Consider the following 20,415-nt stretch of genomic DNA (forward strand, 5'->3'; position numbering starts at 1 on the left):
AGAATGTGAAGATGTCAGAAGACTCACTGAGCGACATTTTATTGCACTCATCCCAGTAACTGAAACAAGAAAGAACCCCCAGAGAAGATGTCGTGTATGTTCCTAGAGAGGAATGAGGCATGATCCCCGCTATTATTACCCACAATGCCCATCACTGCCAGCCTTATGCCTCCATGACTGCTTTACAATCTCCCACACAGAACCACGTTTTTGAACTGTTTTGACATTCAAGCATTTGGTTTATTTAGTGACAGACACATTTGAGTAGAGCTGACTTAACAATTTCCGGGGGTAGGTGGGGGGAGGTCTCCAGACACAAGCTGGGCACAATATATTGGGCACTACAATGACATTTTTACAATTTTTGCTCTGAATCTTCCTCTACGTGTTTCTGGAAATCATCCATGTAGTGAAAATGGTCACTATATCCATAGATGAATTCCCAGAGGGGGGTCATTTCCAAAATGGGGTCACTTCAGGGGGGATTCTGTTGTTCTGGCACTTAGCGGCTCTCCAAAGTGCCACAACAGCAGAATCCCCCCTGAAGTGACCCCATTTTGGAAATGACACCCCTCTGGGAATTGGAAACGACTCCTCTCTGTTAATTCATCTCTGGGTGTAGTGACCATTTACCTATCTATATATTTTCCAATGTAATATCAGGGGTTAAAACAACATTTTAGTGGTAAAAATGTAATTATTTTTTCTTCACTGCCCAATGGTATAATTTTCTATGGAACAGCTGTGGTGTCAGTATGCTCACTGCACCACGAGAAGAATTCATTCAGGGAAGTATTTGGTAAAATGCAGTCACTTTTGGGGCTTATGCAGTTCTGGCACCTCAGGGGCTCTGACAATGTGACATGTCACCCACAAACAATTCCAGCAAAATCTGCTCTCCAATATGGCGCTCCTTCCTTTCCGAGCTCTGCCATGCGCCCAAACAGTAGTATTCTCCCACATATGGGGTATCGGCGTGCTCAGGAGAAAGTGCACAATAAATTGTATGGAGAAATTTCTCCTGTTCCCCTTATGAAAAAGGAAAATATGGAGCTAAAAAGATTTGTGAAAAATCTTTTTTTTTTTTTATTTGCATGGTGCCATGTTATAAACTTCTGTGAAGCACCTGTGGGTTGAAGGTGCTCAATACACATCTAGATAAGTTCCCTAAGGGGTCTAGTTTCCAAAATGGTGTCACTTGTTGAGGGTTTCCACTGGTTAGACACATCAGGGGCTCTCCAAACGCAACATGGCAACCGCTAATTATTCCAGCATATTTTACATTCAAAAAATCAAATGGAGCGCCTTCCCTTCTCAGCCCTACCGTGTGCCCAAACAGTAGATCTCCCACAGTAGATCGTCCATTTTCTCCTGTTACCCTTGTGAAAGTAAAAAAAAAAATAAGTCTAAAGGAAAATTTGTGTGAAAGAAAAGTAAAGGTTTATTTTTATTTCCACATTCCATTCATTCCTGTGAAGCACCTGAAGGGTTAATAAACTTCTTGAATGTGGTTTTGAGCACCTGGAGGGGTGCAGTTTTTAGAATGGTGTCACTTTTGGGTATTTTCTGTCATATTGACCCCCCAAACTCACTTCAAATGTGAGGTGGTCCCTAAAAAAATGGTTTTGTAAATTTTGTTGTAAAAATGAGAAATCACTGTTTAACTTTTAACCCTTATAACTTCCTAACAAAAAAAATTGATATAGTTGATATAGAGGCTACTGCGCAGGCGCCGCCATCGCCGGTGACATTTTGCTGGATGTAATTTTTTTCTAAGCCTCACAATAGCCACAATATTATAGGCATTATCACCAATAATATCAATGCTATTATATGCATTATGTAATAATGGGGGCAGGTCAGTGAGGGGTCAGCGACCTGTCATAAGCCAATACAGATGAATATGTAATCAGAGCACCACATAAAGCCCCGCCCACAGCCCCACCCACAGCCCCGCCCCAGAGCACGAGAATCTCATTAACTGAAAACTACAAATACAGATTACACAACAGTAAACCAGAGTTGCCCTCATTTATGGTGGACCATTGGAGCTACTATGGATCCTGACCAGAAGATCAGAGAAAATAATATTGCTCCCCATATCAGGAGAGATTGTGCAGTAATCTGAATTCCTTAGGATCAAAAACAATGTAATTGGCTGTAAGTTCTATAGAAAAGGGCTTTCACTGCCCAAAGTAATTTGAACAGTTTTGGGTGGAGGAGAATGTTGTGGTCTAGAGGAAAAATGGTGATCATGGTAATACGGCCGGACTACCCCACCGATAAAGCAGCCACAGCCGGTGACTGAGAGGAATCTGTGACTTCTCTGCATTCAGTGGTTACTACTCACCTGGGTAGTCATATGTGGGAATCTCCTCTTTACACCGCTCATCACCCCTCACATATGTGTCTGTAGTATTAATATGGGTCAGATCTTCACCCTGAAACAAATATTGTAAAAGTCACTGACAGATGGAGACGTCCCATCTATGATCAGCTCTAATCCTGCCATCTCCACCGTTCTCATTACACAAGTATAAAACATATAATACTGGTGGATAAAACAAGATTGAGCACAAGACCTTCACAGCCGTCTACACATCACAGGGGAGATCTCCTGACACGTTCTCTCCATCTACCTGATGATCCTGAGGAGCACTGGGATCTTCTTGGTTACAGTCCTGTGGAGGAAGAGGACGGGGACATCTCTCTGGTGTTGTCCTCTTACTGGATAGATCTGGAGGAAACACATACAGGGACTGAATTCATTCTCTACATACAGATAATTATAGGCCGTGTGTATTTAGTCCTGTCTATTACCTGGAGATGTGAGGGGCTGGGGAACCTCCATTATGACGTTCTTGTACAGATCTCTATGTCCTTCTAAATACTCCCACTCCTCCATGGAGAAATAGACAGCGACATCCTGACACCTTATAGGAACCTGACACATACAATGATACCGTCATCCCCCCGATCCCTTCATAGTGTTACTGTATAATGTCCCAGCAGTGTCACCTCTCCAGTCAGCAGCTCAATCATCTTGTAGGTGAGTTCTAGGATCTTCTGGTCATTGATGTCCTCATGGATCAAGGGTTGAGGTGGAGGCCCCGTGATTGGGCTCAGGGGTCTTCCCCATCCCTCAGACACAGGGTCCTGACAGCGATCACTAGAGGTCTTCTTCACCACTGTGTAATCCTGGTTATGGAGAGACACATTAATAAATCTCACTACAGACATTCCCAGAGTCCTCACCTCTCCAGTTCTGTTCATCTGTTATTCCCATAGATAAGAATGATGTAATGTGACGTCATCAGAATCTCTCACCTCTCCAGTGAGACGGAAGAGGATCTCTAGGGTGAGGTGTAACATCCTCTCCGCCATCCTGTCTCTGTCCATATCCATCCTTGATGGGTAAATCAGGAAAATTCTCTTCTGTAGAAGATCTTCACTGAGAGGATCCGATATTGTAGAGACCTGAATGAGAAGAAGATGATCCGATGTAACATCATAAGAATCCTGTGTAATAATACAATTACTGGAGATAATAAGGGAAACATATGAGGAGATTTATTATCTTACAGGGTTTAGTTTTCTTCCCTGACATCTACTAATAAAACCTATATATTTAGGCCACAGACAACAAGCAGTTTCCTCCTCGGAGTCGGCAGCTGAACACGTTCCTCATAGACTCATCTTCCATAACGCTAATTCTCGTCTCATTACCGACACTGGAATCGGCATTAGCAATACTGCAGGAGATATTCATTACACGCGACATGAGAAATAACTCCTTCATGATGAGGCGACATCTTCATCTTCTACTGCGGCTCTAGAGACAGATTTGGCCAGAGTCGGTCACTGCCTCCATCCCCACCGGCCGTCTATATGAAGGTTTCCCGTCTTCCCGCACTGGAATCTTCTCTCACGTTAGATCTCAGCTCTGAGTCACACACAGAAGTTTGAGGCTTTTAGAAAAGATTTTTAGTTTCCACAAACACAACGGACAGAAATGATCTGACCCCAAAGTCTCCATGTACAGTGATTTATGGGGTTTATTTCTGGCCTTAGGCTTTCCTATATTACAAGATGGATGTGAAGACTTTTGTGCCCAATGATGATATAACTATTCTCGGAGTGACGCCTTTATAACCAGATAATAGAATGTTTGCAGCTTGCAGAGCACAGCGGCTCCTTCTTCAGGCGGCTCCAACAATCCAGTCTCTCTCAGCTCTGTCACCTTCTATGGCATGATCTGGGGCTAAGACTATTTTTGTGGTAAAATGTAATTATTTTTTCTTCATCGCCCAATGGTATAAAATTCTGGGAGACAGATGAGTAATTGAGAGGTGGCGGGTGTAACATGGCGCCTCTTATTGGGGGCTCTGATAATGTGACATGGCCCCTAACACCATAAGAGCAGACTATGCCCTGTCAGACGGCGCTCCTTCCCTCCTGAGGAGTGTCCGGCCCCTTATGGGGTATCGGCGCTCAGGGGAAATTGTGGAACAAGTGGTTTCTGTTTTCTCCTCTTCTCCCGTGTGATAATTACAGATTTGGGGACAGAGCGACATTTTAGTGGGAACATTTCATTCCTCCGCTCAATGTTACACAATTCTGTGAACCCCTGAGGGTTAATAATCCTCCCGGCCCCCTAGATGAGTCCCCAGAGGTGGAGGGGGTAACACGGGGCCACTTGTGGGGTCTCTGCTGTTCTGGTGTCGGCGCTCTTCACACGTCACACGGCGTCCGCCGTCTATCCCAGCCACAATGGCGCCCCTTCCCTCCCGAGCCTGTGGGGTATCGGCACTCAGGAGACACGGCGCACTGTGCGGCCTCAGCGCTCCTGTCACCTTTAGGACAATGATACATTGGGGGGAAAGTCACATTTCTGTGAGGAAAACAGTAAAATTGTCATTTTCTCCTTCCACATTGCTGAAATTCCTGTCACACTGTCCGAATTCAGAGATTGTCCTGTCAGAAAGGAGAAGAGAGGGAGCGAAAGGGTTAATAGGACTCACAGGAGGAATCGGCCCAGAAAGCAGAAGGTCCAGGAGTGTCCGCCACATATATGACTGCTCTGTGCACAGGACCTGTGATGAGGTCACAGGAGGGGAGGAGTCAGGGGTCACATGATCTCCGGAGTGAAGACGTGATGGGAAGTTTTGCTCTTTTTTAAATAGAAATCCGTTTTCCACAGTCCTCGTTTTAGGTCTTTGCCTGTACAGTGAGGCCTCATTATACCCCTGTATAAGGATCTAGTGACGCAGTGTAGACTGTTATTCAGCATTGCTGTGTCCTCAGATTGTCAGCTTTTGTGATCAGGCCCCTGCTCCTCGCTCCGGTCTCTCCTGTACAGTGAGGCCTCATTATACCCCTGTATAAGGATCTAGTGACGCAGTGTAGACTGTTATTCAGCATTGCTGTGTCCTCAGATTGTCAGCTCTTGTGATCAGGCCCCTGCTCCTCGCTCCGGTCTCTCCTGTACAGTGAGGCCTCATTATACCCCTGTATAAGGATCTAGTGACGCAGTGTAGACTGTTATTCAGCATTGCTGTGTCCTCAGATTGTCAGCTTTTGTGATCAGGCCCCTGCTCCTCGCTCCGGTCTCTCCTGTACAGTGAGGCCTCATTATACCCCTGTATAAGGATCTAGTGACGCAGTGTAGACTGTTATTCAGCATTGCTGTGTCCTCAGATTGTCAGCTCTTGTGATCAGGCCTCTGCTCCTCGCTCCGGTCTCTCCTGTACAGTGAGGCCTCATTATACCCCTGTATAAGGATCTAGTGACGCAGTGTAGACTGTTATTCAGCATTGCTGTGTCCTCAGATTGTCAGCTTTTGTGATCAGGCCCCTGCTCCTCGCTCCGGTCTCTCCTGTACAGTGAGGCCTCATTATACCCCTGTATAAGGATCTAGTGATGCAGTGTAGACTGTTATTCAGCATTGCTGTGTCCTCAGATTGTCAGCTCTTGTGATCAGGCTCCTGCTCCTCGCTCCAGTCTCTCCTGTACAGTGAGGCCTCATTATACCCCTGTATAAGGATCTAGTGACGCAGTGTAGACTGTTATTCAGCATTGCTGTCTCCTCAGATTGTCAGCTCTTGTGATCAGGCCTCTGCTCCTCGCTCCGGTCTCTCCTGTACAGTGAGGCCTCATTATACCCCTGTATAAGGATCTAGTGACGCAGTGTAGACTGTTATTCAGCATTGCTGTGTCCTCAGATTGTCAGCTCTTGTGATCAGGCCTCTGCTCCTCGCTCCGGTCTCTCCTGTACAGTGAGGCCTCATTATACCCCTGTATAAGGATCTAGTGACGCAGTGTAGACTGTTATTCAGCATTGCTGTGTCCTCAGATTGTCAGCTCTTGTGATCAGGCCCCTGCTCCTCGCTCCGGTCTCTCCTGTACAGTGAGGCCTCATTATACCCCTGTATAAGGATCTAGTGACGCAGTGTAGACTGTTATTCAGCATTGCTGTCTCCTCAGATTGTCAGCTCTTGTGATCAGGCCCCTGCTCCTCGCTCCAGTCTCTCCTGTACAGTGAGGCCTCATTATACCCCTGTATAAGGATCTAGTGAGGCAGTGTAGACTGTTATTCAGCATTGCTGTGTCTTCAGATTGTAAGCTCTTGTGATCAGGCCTCTGCTCCTCGCTCCGGTCTCTCCTGTACAGTGAGGCCTCATTATACCCCTGTATAAGGATCTAGTGACGCAGTGTAGACTGTTATTCAGCATTGCTGTCTCCTCAGATTGTCAGCTCTTGTGATCAGGCCCCTGCTCCTCGCTCCGGTCTCTCCTGTACAGTGAGGTCTCATTATACCCCTGTATAAGGATCTAGTGACGCAGTGTAGACTGTTATTCAGCATTGCTGTTTCCTCAGATTGTCAGCTCTTGTGATCAGGCCCCTTCTCCTCGCTCCAGTCTCTCCTATACAGTGAGGTCTCAGTATACCCCTGTATAAGGATCTAGTGACGCAGTGTAGACTGTTATTCAGCATTGCTGTCTCCTCAGATTGTCAGCTCTTGTGATCAGGCCCCTGCTCCTCGCTCCGGTCTCTCCTGTACAGTGAGGCCTCATTATACCCCTGTATAAGGATCTAGTGATGCAGTGTAGACTGTTATTCAGCATTGCTGTTTCCTCAGATTGTCAGCTCTTGTGATCAGGCCCCAGCTCCTCGCTCCGGTCTCTCCTGTACAGTGAGGCCTCATTATACCCCTGTATAAGGATCTAGTGACGCAGTGTAGACTGTTATTCAGCATTGCTGTCTCCTCAGATTGTCAGCTCTTGTGATCAGGCCCCTGCTCCTCGCTCCGGTCTCTCCTGTACAGTGAGGCCTCATTATACCCCTGTATAAGGATCTAGTGACGCAGTGTAGACTGTTATTCAGCATTGCTGTCTCCTCAGATTGTCAGCTCTTGTGATCAGGCCCCTGCTCCTCGCTCCGGTCTCTCCTGTACAGTGAGGCCTCATTATACCCCTGTATAAGGATCTAGTGAGGCAGTGTAGACTGTTATTCAGCATTGCTGTCTCCTCAGATTGTCAGCTCTTGTGATCAGGCCCCTGCTCCTCGCTCCGGTCTCTCCTGTACAGTGAGGCCTCATTATACCCCTGTATAAGGATCTAGTGACGCAGTGTAGACTGTTATTCAGCATTGCTGTCTCCTCAGATTGTCAGCTCTTGTGATCAGGCCCCTGCTCCTCGCTCCGGTCTCTCCTGTACAGTGAGGCCTCATTATACCCCTGTATAAGGATCTAGTGAGGCAGTGTAGACTGTTATTCAGCATTGCTGTCTCCTCAGATTGTCAGCTCTTGTGATCAGGCCCCTGCTCCTCGCTCCGGTCTCTCCTGTACAGTGAGGCCTCATTATACCCCTGTATAAGGATCTAGTGACGCAGTGTAGACTGTTATTCAGCATTGCTGTCTCCTCAGATTGTCAGCTCTTGTGATCAGGCCCCTGCTCCTCGCTCCGGTCTCTCCTGTACAGTGAGGCCTCATTATACCCCTGTATAAGGATCTAGTGATGCAGTGTAGACTGTTATTCAGCATTGCTGTCTCCTCAGATTGTCAGCTCTTGTGATCAGGCCTCTGCTCCTCGCTCCGGTCTCTCCTGTACAGTGAGGCCTCATTATACCCCTGTATAAGGATCTAGTGAGGCAGTGTAGACTGTTATTCAGCATTGCTGTCTCCTCAGATTGTCAGCTCTTGTGATCAGGCCTCTGCTCCTCGCTCCGGTCTCTCCTGTACAGTGAGGCCTCATTATACCCCTGTATAAGGATCTAGTGACGCAGTGTAGACTGTTATTCAGCATTGCTGTGTCCTCAGATTGTCAGCTCTTGTGATCAGGCCCCTGCTCCTCGCTCCGGTCTCTCCTGTACAGTGAGTCCTCATTATACCCCTGTATAAGGATCTAGTGACGCAGTGTAGACTGTTATTCAGCATAGCTGTCTCCTCAGATTGTCAGCTCTTGTGATCAGGCCCCTGCTCCTCGCTCCGGTCTCTCCTGTACAGTGAGGCCTCATTATACCCCTGTATAAGGATATAGTGACGCAGTGTAGACTGTTATTCAGCATTACTGTTTCCTCAGATTGTCAGCTCTTGTGATCAGGCCCCTGCTCCTCGCTCCGGTCTCTCCTGTACAGTGAGGCCTCATTATACCCCTGTATAAGGATCTAGTGACGCAGTGTAGACTGTTATTCAGCATTGCTGTCTCCTCAGATTGTCAGCTCTTGTTGTCAGGCCCCTGCTCCTCGCTCCGGTCTCTCCTGTACAGTGAGGCCTCATTATACCCCTGTATAAGGATCTAGTGACGCAGTGTAGACTGTTATTCAGCATAGCTGTCTCCTCAGATTGTCAGCTCTTGTGATCAGGCCCCTGCTCCTCGCTCCGGTCTCTCCTGTACAGTGAGGCCTCATTATACCCCTGTATAAGGATCTAGTGACGCAGTGTAGACTGTTATTCAGCATTGCTGTCTCCTCAGATTGTCAGCTCTTGTGATCAGGCCCCTGCTCCTCGCTCCGGTGTCTCCTGTACAGTGAGGCCTCATTATACCCCTGTATAAGGCTCTAGTGACGCAGTGTAGACTGTTATTCAGCATTGCTGTCTCCTCAGATTGTCAGCTCTTGTGATCAGGCCCCTGCTCCTCGCTCCGGTCTCTCCTGTACAGTGAGGCCTCATTATACCCCTGTATAAGGAACTAGTGAGGCAGTGTAGACTGTTATTCAGCATTGCTGTCTCCTCAGATTGTCAGCTCTTGTGATCAGGCCTCTGCTCCTCGCTCCGGTCTCTCCTGTACAGTGAGGCCTCATTATACCCCTGTATAAGGATCTAGTGACGCAGTGTAGACTGTTATTCAGCATTGCTGTCTCCTCAGATTGTCAGCTCTTGTGATCAGGCCCCTGCTCCTCGCTCCGGTCTCTCCTGTACAGTGAGGCCTCATTATACCCCTGTATAAGGATCTAGTGACGCAGTGTAGACTGTTATTCAGCATTGCTGTGTCCTCAGATTGTCAGCTCTTGTGATCAGGCCCCTGCTCCTCGCTCCGGTCTCTCCTGTACAGTGAGGCCTCATTATACCCCTGTATAAGGATCTAGTGACGCAGTGTAGACTGTTATTCAGCATTGCTGTCTCCTCAGATTGTCAGCTCTTGTTGTCAGGCCCCTGCTCCTCGCTCCGGTCTCTCCTGTACAGTGAGGCCTCATTATACCCCTGTATAAGGATCTAGTGACGCAGTGTAGACTGTTATTCAGCATTGCTGTGTCCTCAGATTGTCAGCTCTTGTGATCAGGCCCCTGCTCCTCGCTCCGGTCTCTCCTGTACAGTGAGGCCTCATTATACCCCTGTATAAGGATCTAGTGACGCAGTGTAGACTGTTATTCAGCATTGCTGTGTCCTCAGATTGTCAGCTCTTGTGATCAGGCCCCTGCTCCTCGCTCCAGTCTCTCCTGTACAGTGAGGCCTCATTATACCCCTGTATAAGGATCTAGTGATGCAGTGTAGACTGTTATTCAGCATTGCTGTGTCCTCAGATTGTCAGCTCTTGTGATCAGGCCCCTGCTCCTCGCTCCGGTCTCTCCTGTACAGTGAGGCCTCATTATACCCCTGTATAAGGATCTAGTGATGCAGTGTAGAGTGTTATTCAGCATTGCTGTCTCCTCAGATTGTCAGCTCTTGTGATCAGGCCCCTGCTCCTCGCTCCGGTCTCTCCTGTACGGTGAGGCCTCATTATACCCCTGTATAAGGATCTAGTGACGCAGTGTAGAGTGTTATTCAGCATTGCTGTCTCCTCAGATTGTCAGCTCTTGTGATCAGGCCTCTGCTCCTCGCTCCGGTCTCTCCTGTACAGTGAGGCCTCATTATACCCCTGTATAAGGATCTAGTGACGCAGTGTAGACTGTTATTCAGCATTGCTGTCTCCTCAGATTGTCAGCTCTTGTGATCAGGCCCCTGCTCCTCGCTCCAGTCTCTCCTGTACAGTGAGGCCTCATTATACCCCTGTATAAGGATCTAGTGACGCAGTGTAGACTGTTATTCAGCATTGCTGTCTCCTCAGATTGTCAGCTCTTGTTGTCAGGCCCATGCTCCTCGCTCCGGTCTCTCCTGTACAGTGAGGCCTCATTATACCCCTGTATAAGGATCTAGTGACGCAGTGTAGACTGTTATTCAGCATTGCTGTGTCCTCAGATTGTCAGCTCTTGTGATCAGGCCCCTGCTCCTCGCTCCGGTCTCTCCTGTACAGTGAGGCCTCATTATACCCCTGTATAAGGATCTAGTGACGCAGTGTAGACTGTTATTCAGCATTGCTGTGTCCTCAGATTGTCAGCTCTTGAGATCAGGCCCCTGCTCCTCGCTCCGGTCTCTCCTGTACAGTGAGGCCTCATTATACACCTGTATAAGGATCTAGTGACGCAGTGTAGACTGTTATTCAGCATTGCTGTGTCCTCAGATTGTCAGCTCTTGTGATCAGGCCCCTGCTTCTCGCTCCGGTCTCTCCTGTACAGTGAGGCCTCATTATACCCCTGTATAAGGATCTAGTGACGCAGTGTAGACTGTTATTCAGCATTGCTGTCTCCTCAGATTGTCAGCTCTTGTGATCAGGCCCCTGCTCCTCGCTCCAGTCTCTCCTGTACAGTGAGGCCTCATTATACCCCTGTATAAGGATCTAGTGACGCAGTGTAGACTGTTATTCAGCATTGCTGTCTCCTCAGATTGTCAGCTCTTGTGATCAGGCCTCTGCTCCTCGCTCCGGTCTCTCCTGTACAGTGAGGCCTCATTATACCCCTGTATAAGGATCTAGTGACGCAGTGTAGACTGTTATTCAGCATTGCTGTCTCCTCAGATTGTCAGCTCTTGTGATCAGGCCCCTGCTCCTCGCTCCAGTCTCTCCTGTACAGTGAGGCCTCATTATACCCCTGTATAAGGATCTAGTGACGCAGTGTAGACTGTTATTCAGCATTGCTGTCTCCTCACATTGTCAGCTCTTGTGATCAGGCCCCTGCTCCTCGCTCCGGTCTCTCCTGTACAGTGAGGCCTCATTATACCCCTGTATAAGGATCTAGTGACGCAGTGTAGAGTGTTATTCAGCATTGCTGTCTCCTCAGATTGTCAGCTCTTGTGATCAGGCCTCTGCTCCTCGCTCCGGTCTCTCCTGTACAGTGAGGCCTCATTATACCCCTGTATAAGGATCTAGTGACGCAGTGTAGACTGTTATTCAGCATTGCTGTCTCCTCAGATTGTCAGCTCTTGTGATCAGGCCTCTGCTCCTCGCTCCGGTCTCTCCTGTACAGTGAGGCCTCATTATACCCCTGTATAAGGATCTAGTGACGCAGTGTAGACTGTTATTCAGCATTGCTGTCTCCTCAGATTGTCAGCTCTTGTTGTCAGGCCCATGCTCCTTGCTCCGGTCTCTCCTGTACAGTGAGGCCTCATTATACCCCTGTATAAGGATCTAGTGACGCAGTGTAGACTGTTATTCAGCATTGCTGTCTCCTCAGATTGTCAGCTCTTGTGATCAGGCCCCCGCTCCTCGCTCCGGTCTCTCCTGTACAGTGAGGCCTCATTATACCCCTGTATAAGGATCTAGTGACGCAGTGTAGACTGTTATTCAGCATTGCTGTGTCCTCAGATTGTCAGCTCTTGTGATCAGGCCCCTGCTCCTCGCTCCGGTCTCTCCTGTACAGTGAGGCCTCATTATACCCCTGTATAAGGATCTAGTGACGCAGTGTAGACTGTTATTCAGCATTGCTGTGTCCTCAGATTGTCAGCTCTTGTGATCAGGCCCCTGCTCCTCGCTCCAGTCTCTCCTGTACAGTGAGGCCTCATTATACCCCTGTATAAGGATCTAGTGATGCAGTGTAGACTGTTATTCAGCATTGCTGTGTCCTCAGATTGTCAGCTCTTGTGATCAGGCCCCTGCTCCTCGCTCCGGTCTCTCCTGTACAGTGAGGCCTCATTATACCCCTGTATAAGGATCTAGTGATGCAGTGTAGAGTGTTATTCAGCATTGCTGTCTCCTCAGATTGTCAGCTCTTGTGATCAGGCCCCTGCTCCTCGCTCCGGTCTCTCCTGTACAGTGAGGCCTCATTATACCCCTGTATGAGGATCTAGTGACGCAGTGTAGAGTGTTATTCAGCATTGCTGTCTCCTCAGATTGTCAGCTCTTGTGATCAGGCCTCTGCTCCTCGCTCCGGTCTCTCCTGTACAGTGAGGCCTCATTATACCCCTGTATAAGGATCTAGTGACGCAGTGTAGACTGTTATTCAGCATTGCTGTCTCCTCAGATTGTCAGCTCTTGTGATCAGGCCCCTGCTCCTCGCTCCAGTCTCTCCTGTACAGTGAGGCCTCATTATACCCCTGTATAAGGATCTAGTGACGCAGTGTAGACTGTTATTCAGCATTGCTGTCTCCTCAGATTGTCAGCTCTTGTTGTCAGGCCCATGCTCCTCGCTCCGGTCTCTCCTGTACAGTGAGGCCTCATTATACCCCTGTATAAGGATCTAGTGACGCAGTGTAGACTGTTATTCAGCATTGCTGTGTCCTCAGATTGTCAGCTCTTGTGATCAGGCCCCTGCTCCTCGCTCCGGTCTCTCCTGTACAGTGAGGCCTCATTATACCCCTGTATAAGGATCTAGTGACGCAGTGTAGACTGTTATTCAGCATTGCTGTGTCCTCAGATTGTCAGCTCTTGTGATCAGGCCCCTGCTCCTCGCTCCGGTCTCTCCTGTACAGTGAGGCCTCATTATACACCTGTATAAGGATCTAGTGACGCAGTGTAGACTGTTATTCAGCATTGCTGTGTCCTCAGATTGTCAGCTCTTGTGATCAGGCCCCTGCTTCTCGCTCCGGTCTCTCCTGTACAGTGAGGCCTCATTATACCCCTGTATAAGGATCTAGTGACGCAGTGTAGACTGTTATTCAGCATTGCTGTCTCCTCAGATTGTCAGCTCTTGTGATCAGGCCCCTGCTCCTCGCTCCAGTCTCTCCTGTACAGTGAGGCCTCATTATACCCCTGTATAAGGATCTAGTGACGCAGTGTAGACTGTTATTCAGCATTGCTGTCTCCTCACATTGTCAGCTCTTGTGATCAGGCCTCTGCTCCTCGCTCCGGTCTCTCCTGTACAGTGAGGCCTCATTATACCCCTGTATAAGGATCTAGTGACGCAGTGTAGACTGTTATTCAGCATTGCTGTCTCCTCAGATTGTCAGCTCTTGTGATCAGGCCCCTGCTCCTCGCTCCAGTCTCTCCTGTACAGTGAGGCCTCATTATACCCCTGTATAAGGATCTAGTGACGCAGTGTAGACTGTTATTCAGCATTGCTGTCTCCTCACATTGTCAGCTCTTGTGATCAGGCCCCCGCTCCTCGCTCCGGTCTCTCCTGTACAGTGAGGCCTCATTATACACCTGTATAAGGATCTAGTGACGCAGTGTAGACTGTTATTCAGCATTGCTGTCTCCTCAGATTGTCAGCTCTTGTGATCAGGCCCCTGCTCCTCGCTCCGGTATCTCCTGTACAGTGAGGCCTCATTATACACCTGTATAAGGATCTAGTGACGCAGTGTAGACTGTTATTCAGCATTGCTGTGTCCTCAGATTGTCAGCTCTTGTGATCAGGCCTCTGCTCCTCGCTCCGGTCTCTCCTGTACAGTGAGGCCTCATTATACCCCTGTATAAGGATCTAGTGACGCAGTGTAGACTGTTATTCAGCATTGCTGTCTCCTCAGATTGTCAGCTCTTGTGATCAGGCCCCTGCTCCTCGCTCCAGTCTCTCCTGTACAGTGAGGCCTCATTATACCCCTGTATAAGGATCTAGTGACGCAGTGTAGACTGTTATTCAGCATTGCTGTGTCCTCAGATTGTCAGCTCTTGTGATCAGGCCCCTGCTCCTCGCTCCGGTCTCTCCTGTACAGTGAGGCCTCATTATACCCCTGTATAAGGATCTAGTGACGCAGTGTAGAGTGTTATTCAGCATTGCTGTCTCCTCAGATTGTCAGCTCTTGTGATCAGGCCTCTGCTCCTCGCTCCGGTCTCTCCTGTACAGTGAGGCCTCATTATACCCCTGTATAAGGATCTAGTGACGCAGTGTAGACTGTTATTCAGCATTGCTGTGTCCTCAGATTGTCAGCTCTTGTGATCAGGCCCCTGCTCCTCGCTCCGGTCTCTCCTGTACAGTGAGGCCTCATTATACCCCTGTATAAGGATCTAGTGACGCAGTGTAGAGTGTTATTCAGCATTGCTGTGTCCTCAGATTGTCAGCTCTTGTGATCAGGCCCCTGCTCCTCGCTCCGGTCTCTCCTGTACAGTGAGGCCTCATTATACCCCTGTATAAGGATCTAGTGACGCAGTGTAGACTGTTATTCAGCATTGCTGTCTCCTCAGATTGTCAGCTCTTGTGATCAGGCCTCTGCTCCTCGCTCCGGTCTCTCCTGTACAGTGAGGCCTCATTATACCCCTGTATAAGGATCTAGTGACGCAGTGTAGACTGTTATTCAGCATTGCTGTCTCCTCAGATTGTCAGCTCTTGTTGTCAGGCCCATGCTCCTCGCTCCGGTCTCTCCTGTACAGTGAGGCCTCATTATACCCCTGTATAAGGATCTAGTGACGCAGTGTAGACTGTTATTCAGCATTGCTGTGTCCTCAGATTGTCAGCTCTTGTGATCAGGCCCCTGCTCCTCGCTCCGGTCTCTCCTGTACAGTGAGGCCTCATTATACCCCTGTATAAGGATCTAGTGACGCAGTGTAGACTGTTATTCAGCATTGCTGTGTCCTCAGATTGTCAGCTCTTGTGATCAGGCCCCTGCTCCTCGCTCCGGTCTCTCCTGTACAGTGAGGCCTCATTATACACCTGTATAAGGATCTAGTGACGCAGTGTAGACTGTTATTCAGCATTGCTGTGTCCTCAGATTGTCAGCTCTTGTGATCAGGCCCCTGCTTCTCGCTCCGGTCTCTCCTGTACAGTGAGGCCTCATTATACCCCTGTATAAGGATCTAGTGACGCAGTGTAGACTGTTATTCAGCATTGCTGTCTCCTCAGATTGTCAGCTCTTGTGATCAGGCCCCTGCTCCTCGCTCCAGTCTCTCCTGTACAGTGAGGCCTCATTATACCCCTGTATAAGGATCTAGTGACGCAGTGTAGACTGTTATTCAGCATTGCTGTTTCCTCAGATTGTCAGCTCTTGTGATCAGGCCCCTGCTCCTCGCTCCGGTCTCTCCTGTACAGTGAGGCCTCATTATACCCCTGTATAAGGATCTAGTGACGCAGTGTAGACTGTTATTCAGCATTGCTGTGTCCTCAGATTGTCAGCTTTTGTGATCAGGCCCCTGCTCCTCGCTCCGGTCTCTCCTGTACAGTGAGGCCTCATTATACCCCTGTATAAGGATCTAGTGACGCAGTGTAGACTGTTATTCAGCATTGCTGTCTCCTCACATTGTCAGCTCTTGTGATCAGGCCTCTGCTCCTCGCTCCGGTCTCTCCTGTACAGTGAGGCCTCATTATACACCTGTATAAGGATCTAGTGACGCAGTGTAGACTGTTATTCAGCATTGCTGTCTCCTCAGATTGTCAGCTCTTGTGATCAGGCCCCTGCTCCTCGCTCCAGTCTCTCCTGTACAGTGAGGCCTCATTATACCCCTGTATAAGGATCTAGTAACGCAGTGTAGACTGTTATTCAGCATTGCTGTCTCCTCAGATTGTCAGCTCTTGTGATCAGGCCCCTGCTCCTCGCTCCGGTCTCTCCTGTACAGTGAGGCCTCATTATACCCCTGTATAAGGATCTAGTGACGCAGTGTAGACTGTTATTCAGCATTGCTGTCTCCTCACATTGTCAGCTCTTGTGATCAGGCCTCTGCTCCTCGCTCCGGTCTCTCCTGTACAGTGAGGCCTCATTATACACCTGTATAAGGATCTAGTGACGCAGTGTAGACTGTTATTCAGCATTGCTGTCTCCTCAGATTGTCAGCTCTTGTGATCAGGCCCCTGCTCCTCGCTCCAGTCTCTCCTGTACAGTGAGGCCTCATTATACACCTGTATAAGGATCTAGTGACGCAGTGTAGACTGTTATTCAGCATTGCTGTGTCCTCAGATTGTCAGCTCTTGTGATCAGGCCTCTGCTCCTCGCTCCGGTCTCTCCTGTACAGTGAGGCCTCATTATACCCCTGTATAAGGATCTAGTGACGCAGTGTAGACTGTTATTCAGCATTGCTGTCTCCTCAGATTGTCAGCTCTTGTGATCAGGCCCCTGCTCCTCGCTCCAGTCTCTCCTGTACAGTGAGGCCTCATTATACCCCTGTATAAGGATCTAGTGACGCAGTGTAGACTGTTATTCAGCATTGCTGTGTCCTCAGATTGTCAGCTCTTGTGATCAGGCCCCTGCTCCTCGCTCCGGTCTCTCCTGTACAGTGAGGCCTCATTATACCCCTGTATAAGGATCTAGTGATGCAGTGTAGAGTGTTATTCAGCATTGCTGTCTCCTCAGATTGTCAGCTCTTGTGATCAGGCCTCTGCTCCTCGCTCCGGTCTCTCCTGTACAGTGAGGCCTCATTATACCCCTGTATAAGGATCTAGTGACGCAGTGTAGACTGTTATTCAGCATTGCTGTCTCCTCAGATTGTCAGCTCTTGTGATCAGGCCCCTGCTCCTCGCTCCAGTCTCTCCTGTACAGTGAGGCCTCATTATACCCCTGTATAAGGATCTAGTGACGCAGTGTAGACTGTTATTCAGCATTGCTGTCTCCTCACATTGTCAGCTCTTGTGATCAGGCCCCTGCTCCTCGCTCCGGTCTCTCCTGTACAGTGAGTCCTCATTATACCACTGTATAAGGATCTAGTGATGCAGTGTAGACTGTTATTCAGCATTGCTGTGTCCTCAGATTGTCAGCTCTTGTGATCAGGCCCCTGCTCCTCGCTCCGGTCTCTCCTGTACAGTGAGGCCTCATTATTCCCCTGTATAAGGATCTAGTGACGCAGTGTAGACTGTTATTCAGCATTGCTGTGTCCTCAGATTGTCAGCTCTTGTGATCAGGCCCCTGCTCCTCGCTCCGGTCTCTCCTGTACAGTGAGTCCTCATTATACCACTGTATAAGGATCTAGTGACGCAGTGTAGACTGTTATTCAGCATTGCAGTCTCCTCACATTGTCAGCTCTTGTGATCAGGCCCCTGCTCCTCGCTCCGGTCTCTCCTGTACAGTGAGGCCTCATTATACACCTGTATAAGGATCTAGTGACGCAGTGTAGACTGTTATTCAGCATTGCTGTGTCCTCAGATTGTCAGCTCTTGTGATCAGGCCCCTGCTCCTCGCTCCGCTCTCTCCTGTACAGTGAGGCCTCATTATACCCCTGTATAAGGATCTAGTGACGCAGTGTAGACTGTTATTCAGCATTGCTGTGTCCTCAGATTGTCAGCTCTTGTGATCAGGCCCCTGCTCCTCGCTCCAGTCTCTCCTGTACAGTGAGGCCTCATTATACCCCTGTATAAGGATCTAGTGATGCAGTGTAGACTGTTATTCAGCATTGCTGTCTCCTCAGATTGTCAGCTCTTGTGATCAGGCCCCTGCTCCTCGCTCCGGTCTCTCCTGTACAGTGAGGCCTCATTATACCCCTGTATAAGGATCTAGTGACGCAGTGTAGAGTGTTATTCAGCATTGCTGTCTCCTCAGATTGTCAGCTCTTGTGATCAGGCCCCTGCTCCTCGCACCGGTCTCTCCTGTACAGTGAGGCCTCATTATACCCCTGTATAAGGATCTAGTGACGCAGTGTAGACTGTTATTCAGCATTGCTGTCTCCTCAGATTGTCAGCTCTTGTGATCAGGCCCCTGCTCCTCGCTCCAGTCTCTCCTGTACAGTGAGGCCTCATTATACCCCTGTATAAGGATCTAGTGACGCAGTGTAGACTGTTATTCAGCATTGCTGTCTCCTCAGATTGTCAGCTCTTGTTGTCAGGCCCATGCTCCTCGCTCCGGTCTCTCCTGTACAGTGAGGCCTCATTATACCCCTGTATAAGGATCTAGTGACGCAGTGTAGACTGTTATTCAGCATTGCTGTGTCCTCAGATTGTCAGCTCTTGTGATCAGGCCCCTGCTCCTCGCTCCGGTCTCTCCTGTACAGTGAGGCCTCATTATACCCCTGTATAAGGATCTAGTGATGCAGTGTAGAGTGTTATTCAGCATTGCTGTCTCCTCAGATTGTCAGCTCTTGTGATCAGGCCCCTGCTCCTCGCTCCGGTCTCTCCTGTACAGTGAGGCCTCATTATACCCCTGTATAAGGATCTAGTGACGCAGTGTAGAGTGTTATTCAGCATTGCTGTCTCCTCAGATTGTCAGCTCTTGTGATCAGGCCTCTGCTCCTCGCTCCGGTCTCTCCTGTACAGTGAGGCCTCATTATACCCCTGTATAAGGATCTAGTGACGCAGTGTAGACTGTTATTCAGCATTGCTGTCTCCTCAGATTGTCAGCTCTTGTGATCAGGCCCCTGCTCCTCGCTCCGGTCTCTCCTGTACAGTGAGGCCTCATTATACCCCTGTATAAGGATCTAGTGACGCAGTGTAGACTGTTATTCAGCATTGCTGTTTCCTCAGATTGTCAGCTCTTGTGATCAGGCCTCTGCTCCTCGCTCCGGTCTCTCCTGTACAGTGAGGTCTCATTATACTCCTGTATAAGGATCTAGTGACGCAGTGTAGACTGTTATTCAGCATTGCTGTCTCCTCAGATTGTCAGCTCTTGTGATCAGGCCCCTGCTCCTCGCTCCGGTCTCTCCTGTACAGTGAGGCCTCATTATACCCCTGTATAAGGATCTAGTGACGCAGTGTAGACTGTTATTCAGCATTGCTGTCTCCTCAGATTGTCAGCTCTTGTGATCAGGCCCCTGCTCCTCGCTCCGGTCTCTCCTGTACAGTGAGGCCTCATTATACCCCTGTATAAGGATCTAGTGACGCAGTGTAGACTGTTATTCAGCATTGCTGTTTCCTCAGATTGTCAGCTCTTGTGATCAGGCCTCTGCTCCTCGCTCCGGTCTCTCCTGTACAGTGAGGTCTCATTATACTCCTGTATAAGGATCTAGTGACGCAGTGTAGACTGTTATTCAGCATTGCTGTCTCCTCAGATTGTCAGCTCTTGTGATCAGGCCCCTGCTCCTCGCTCCGGTCTCTCCTGTACAGTGAGGCCTCATTATACCCCTGTATAAGGATCTAGTGACGCAGTGTAGACTGTTATTCATCATTGCTGTCTCCTCAGATTGTCAGCTCTTGTGATCAGGCCTCTGCTCCTCGCTCCGGTCTCTCCTGTAAAGTGAGGCCTCATTATACCCCTGTATAAGGAGCTAGTGACGCAGTGTAGACTGTTATTCAGCATTGCTGTGTCCTCAGATTGTCAGCTCTTGTGATCAGGCCCCTGCTCCTCGCTCCGGTCTCTCCTGTACAGTGAGGCCTCATTATACCCCTGTATAAGGATCTAGTGACGTAGTGTAGACTGTTATTCAGCATTGCTGTGTCCTCAGATTGTCGGCTCTTGTGATCAGGCCTCTGCTCCTCGCTCCGGTCTCTCCTGTAAAGTGAGGCCTCATTATACCCCTGTATAAGGAGCTAGTGACGCAGTGTAGACTGTTATTCAGCATTGCTGTGTCCTCAGATTGTCAGCTCTTGTGATCAGGCCCCTGCTCCTCGCTCCGGTCTCTCCTGTAAAGTGAGGCCTCATTATACCCCTGTATAAGGAGCTAGTGACGCAGTGTAGTCTGTTATTCAGCATTGCTGTCTCCTCAGATTGTCAGCTCTTGTGATCAGGCCCCTGCTCCTCGCTCCGATCTCTCCTGTACAGTGAGGCCTCATTATACCCCTGTATAAGGATCTAGTGATGCAGTGTAGACTGTTATTCAGCATTGCTGTCTCCTCAGATTGTCAGCTCTTGTGATCAGGCCTCTGCTCCTCGCTCCGGTCTCT

General features: G+C 49.0%; 1 protein-coding gene across 1 annotated transcript in view; it reads right to left on the reverse strand.

The window, feature by feature from the left end:
* The window catches only part of LOC141099689 (uncharacterized), a 133,918-nt gene that overhangs the window by 77,795 nt on the left and 35,708 nt on the right, over positions 1-20,415 (reverse strand). Inside the window, 4 exon segments of the mRNA XM_073587650.1 lie at positions 2,351-2,441; positions 2,640-2,737; positions 2,821-2,944; positions 3,019-3,198. Of these exon segments, the coding sequence (XP_073443751.1) occupies positions 2,351-2,441; positions 2,640-2,737; positions 2,821-2,944; positions 3,019-3,198 (493 nt within the window).

This window comes from Dendrobates tinctorius, unplaced genomic scaffold (assembly GCF_039654945.1).
Source record: "Dendrobates tinctorius isolate UK_male_01 unplaced genomic scaffold, ASM3965494v1 ptg000101l, whole genome shotgun sequence".
Classification (NCBI taxonomy): domain Eukaryota; kingdom Metazoa; phylum Chordata; class Amphibia; order Anura; family Dendrobatidae; genus Dendrobates; species Dendrobates tinctorius.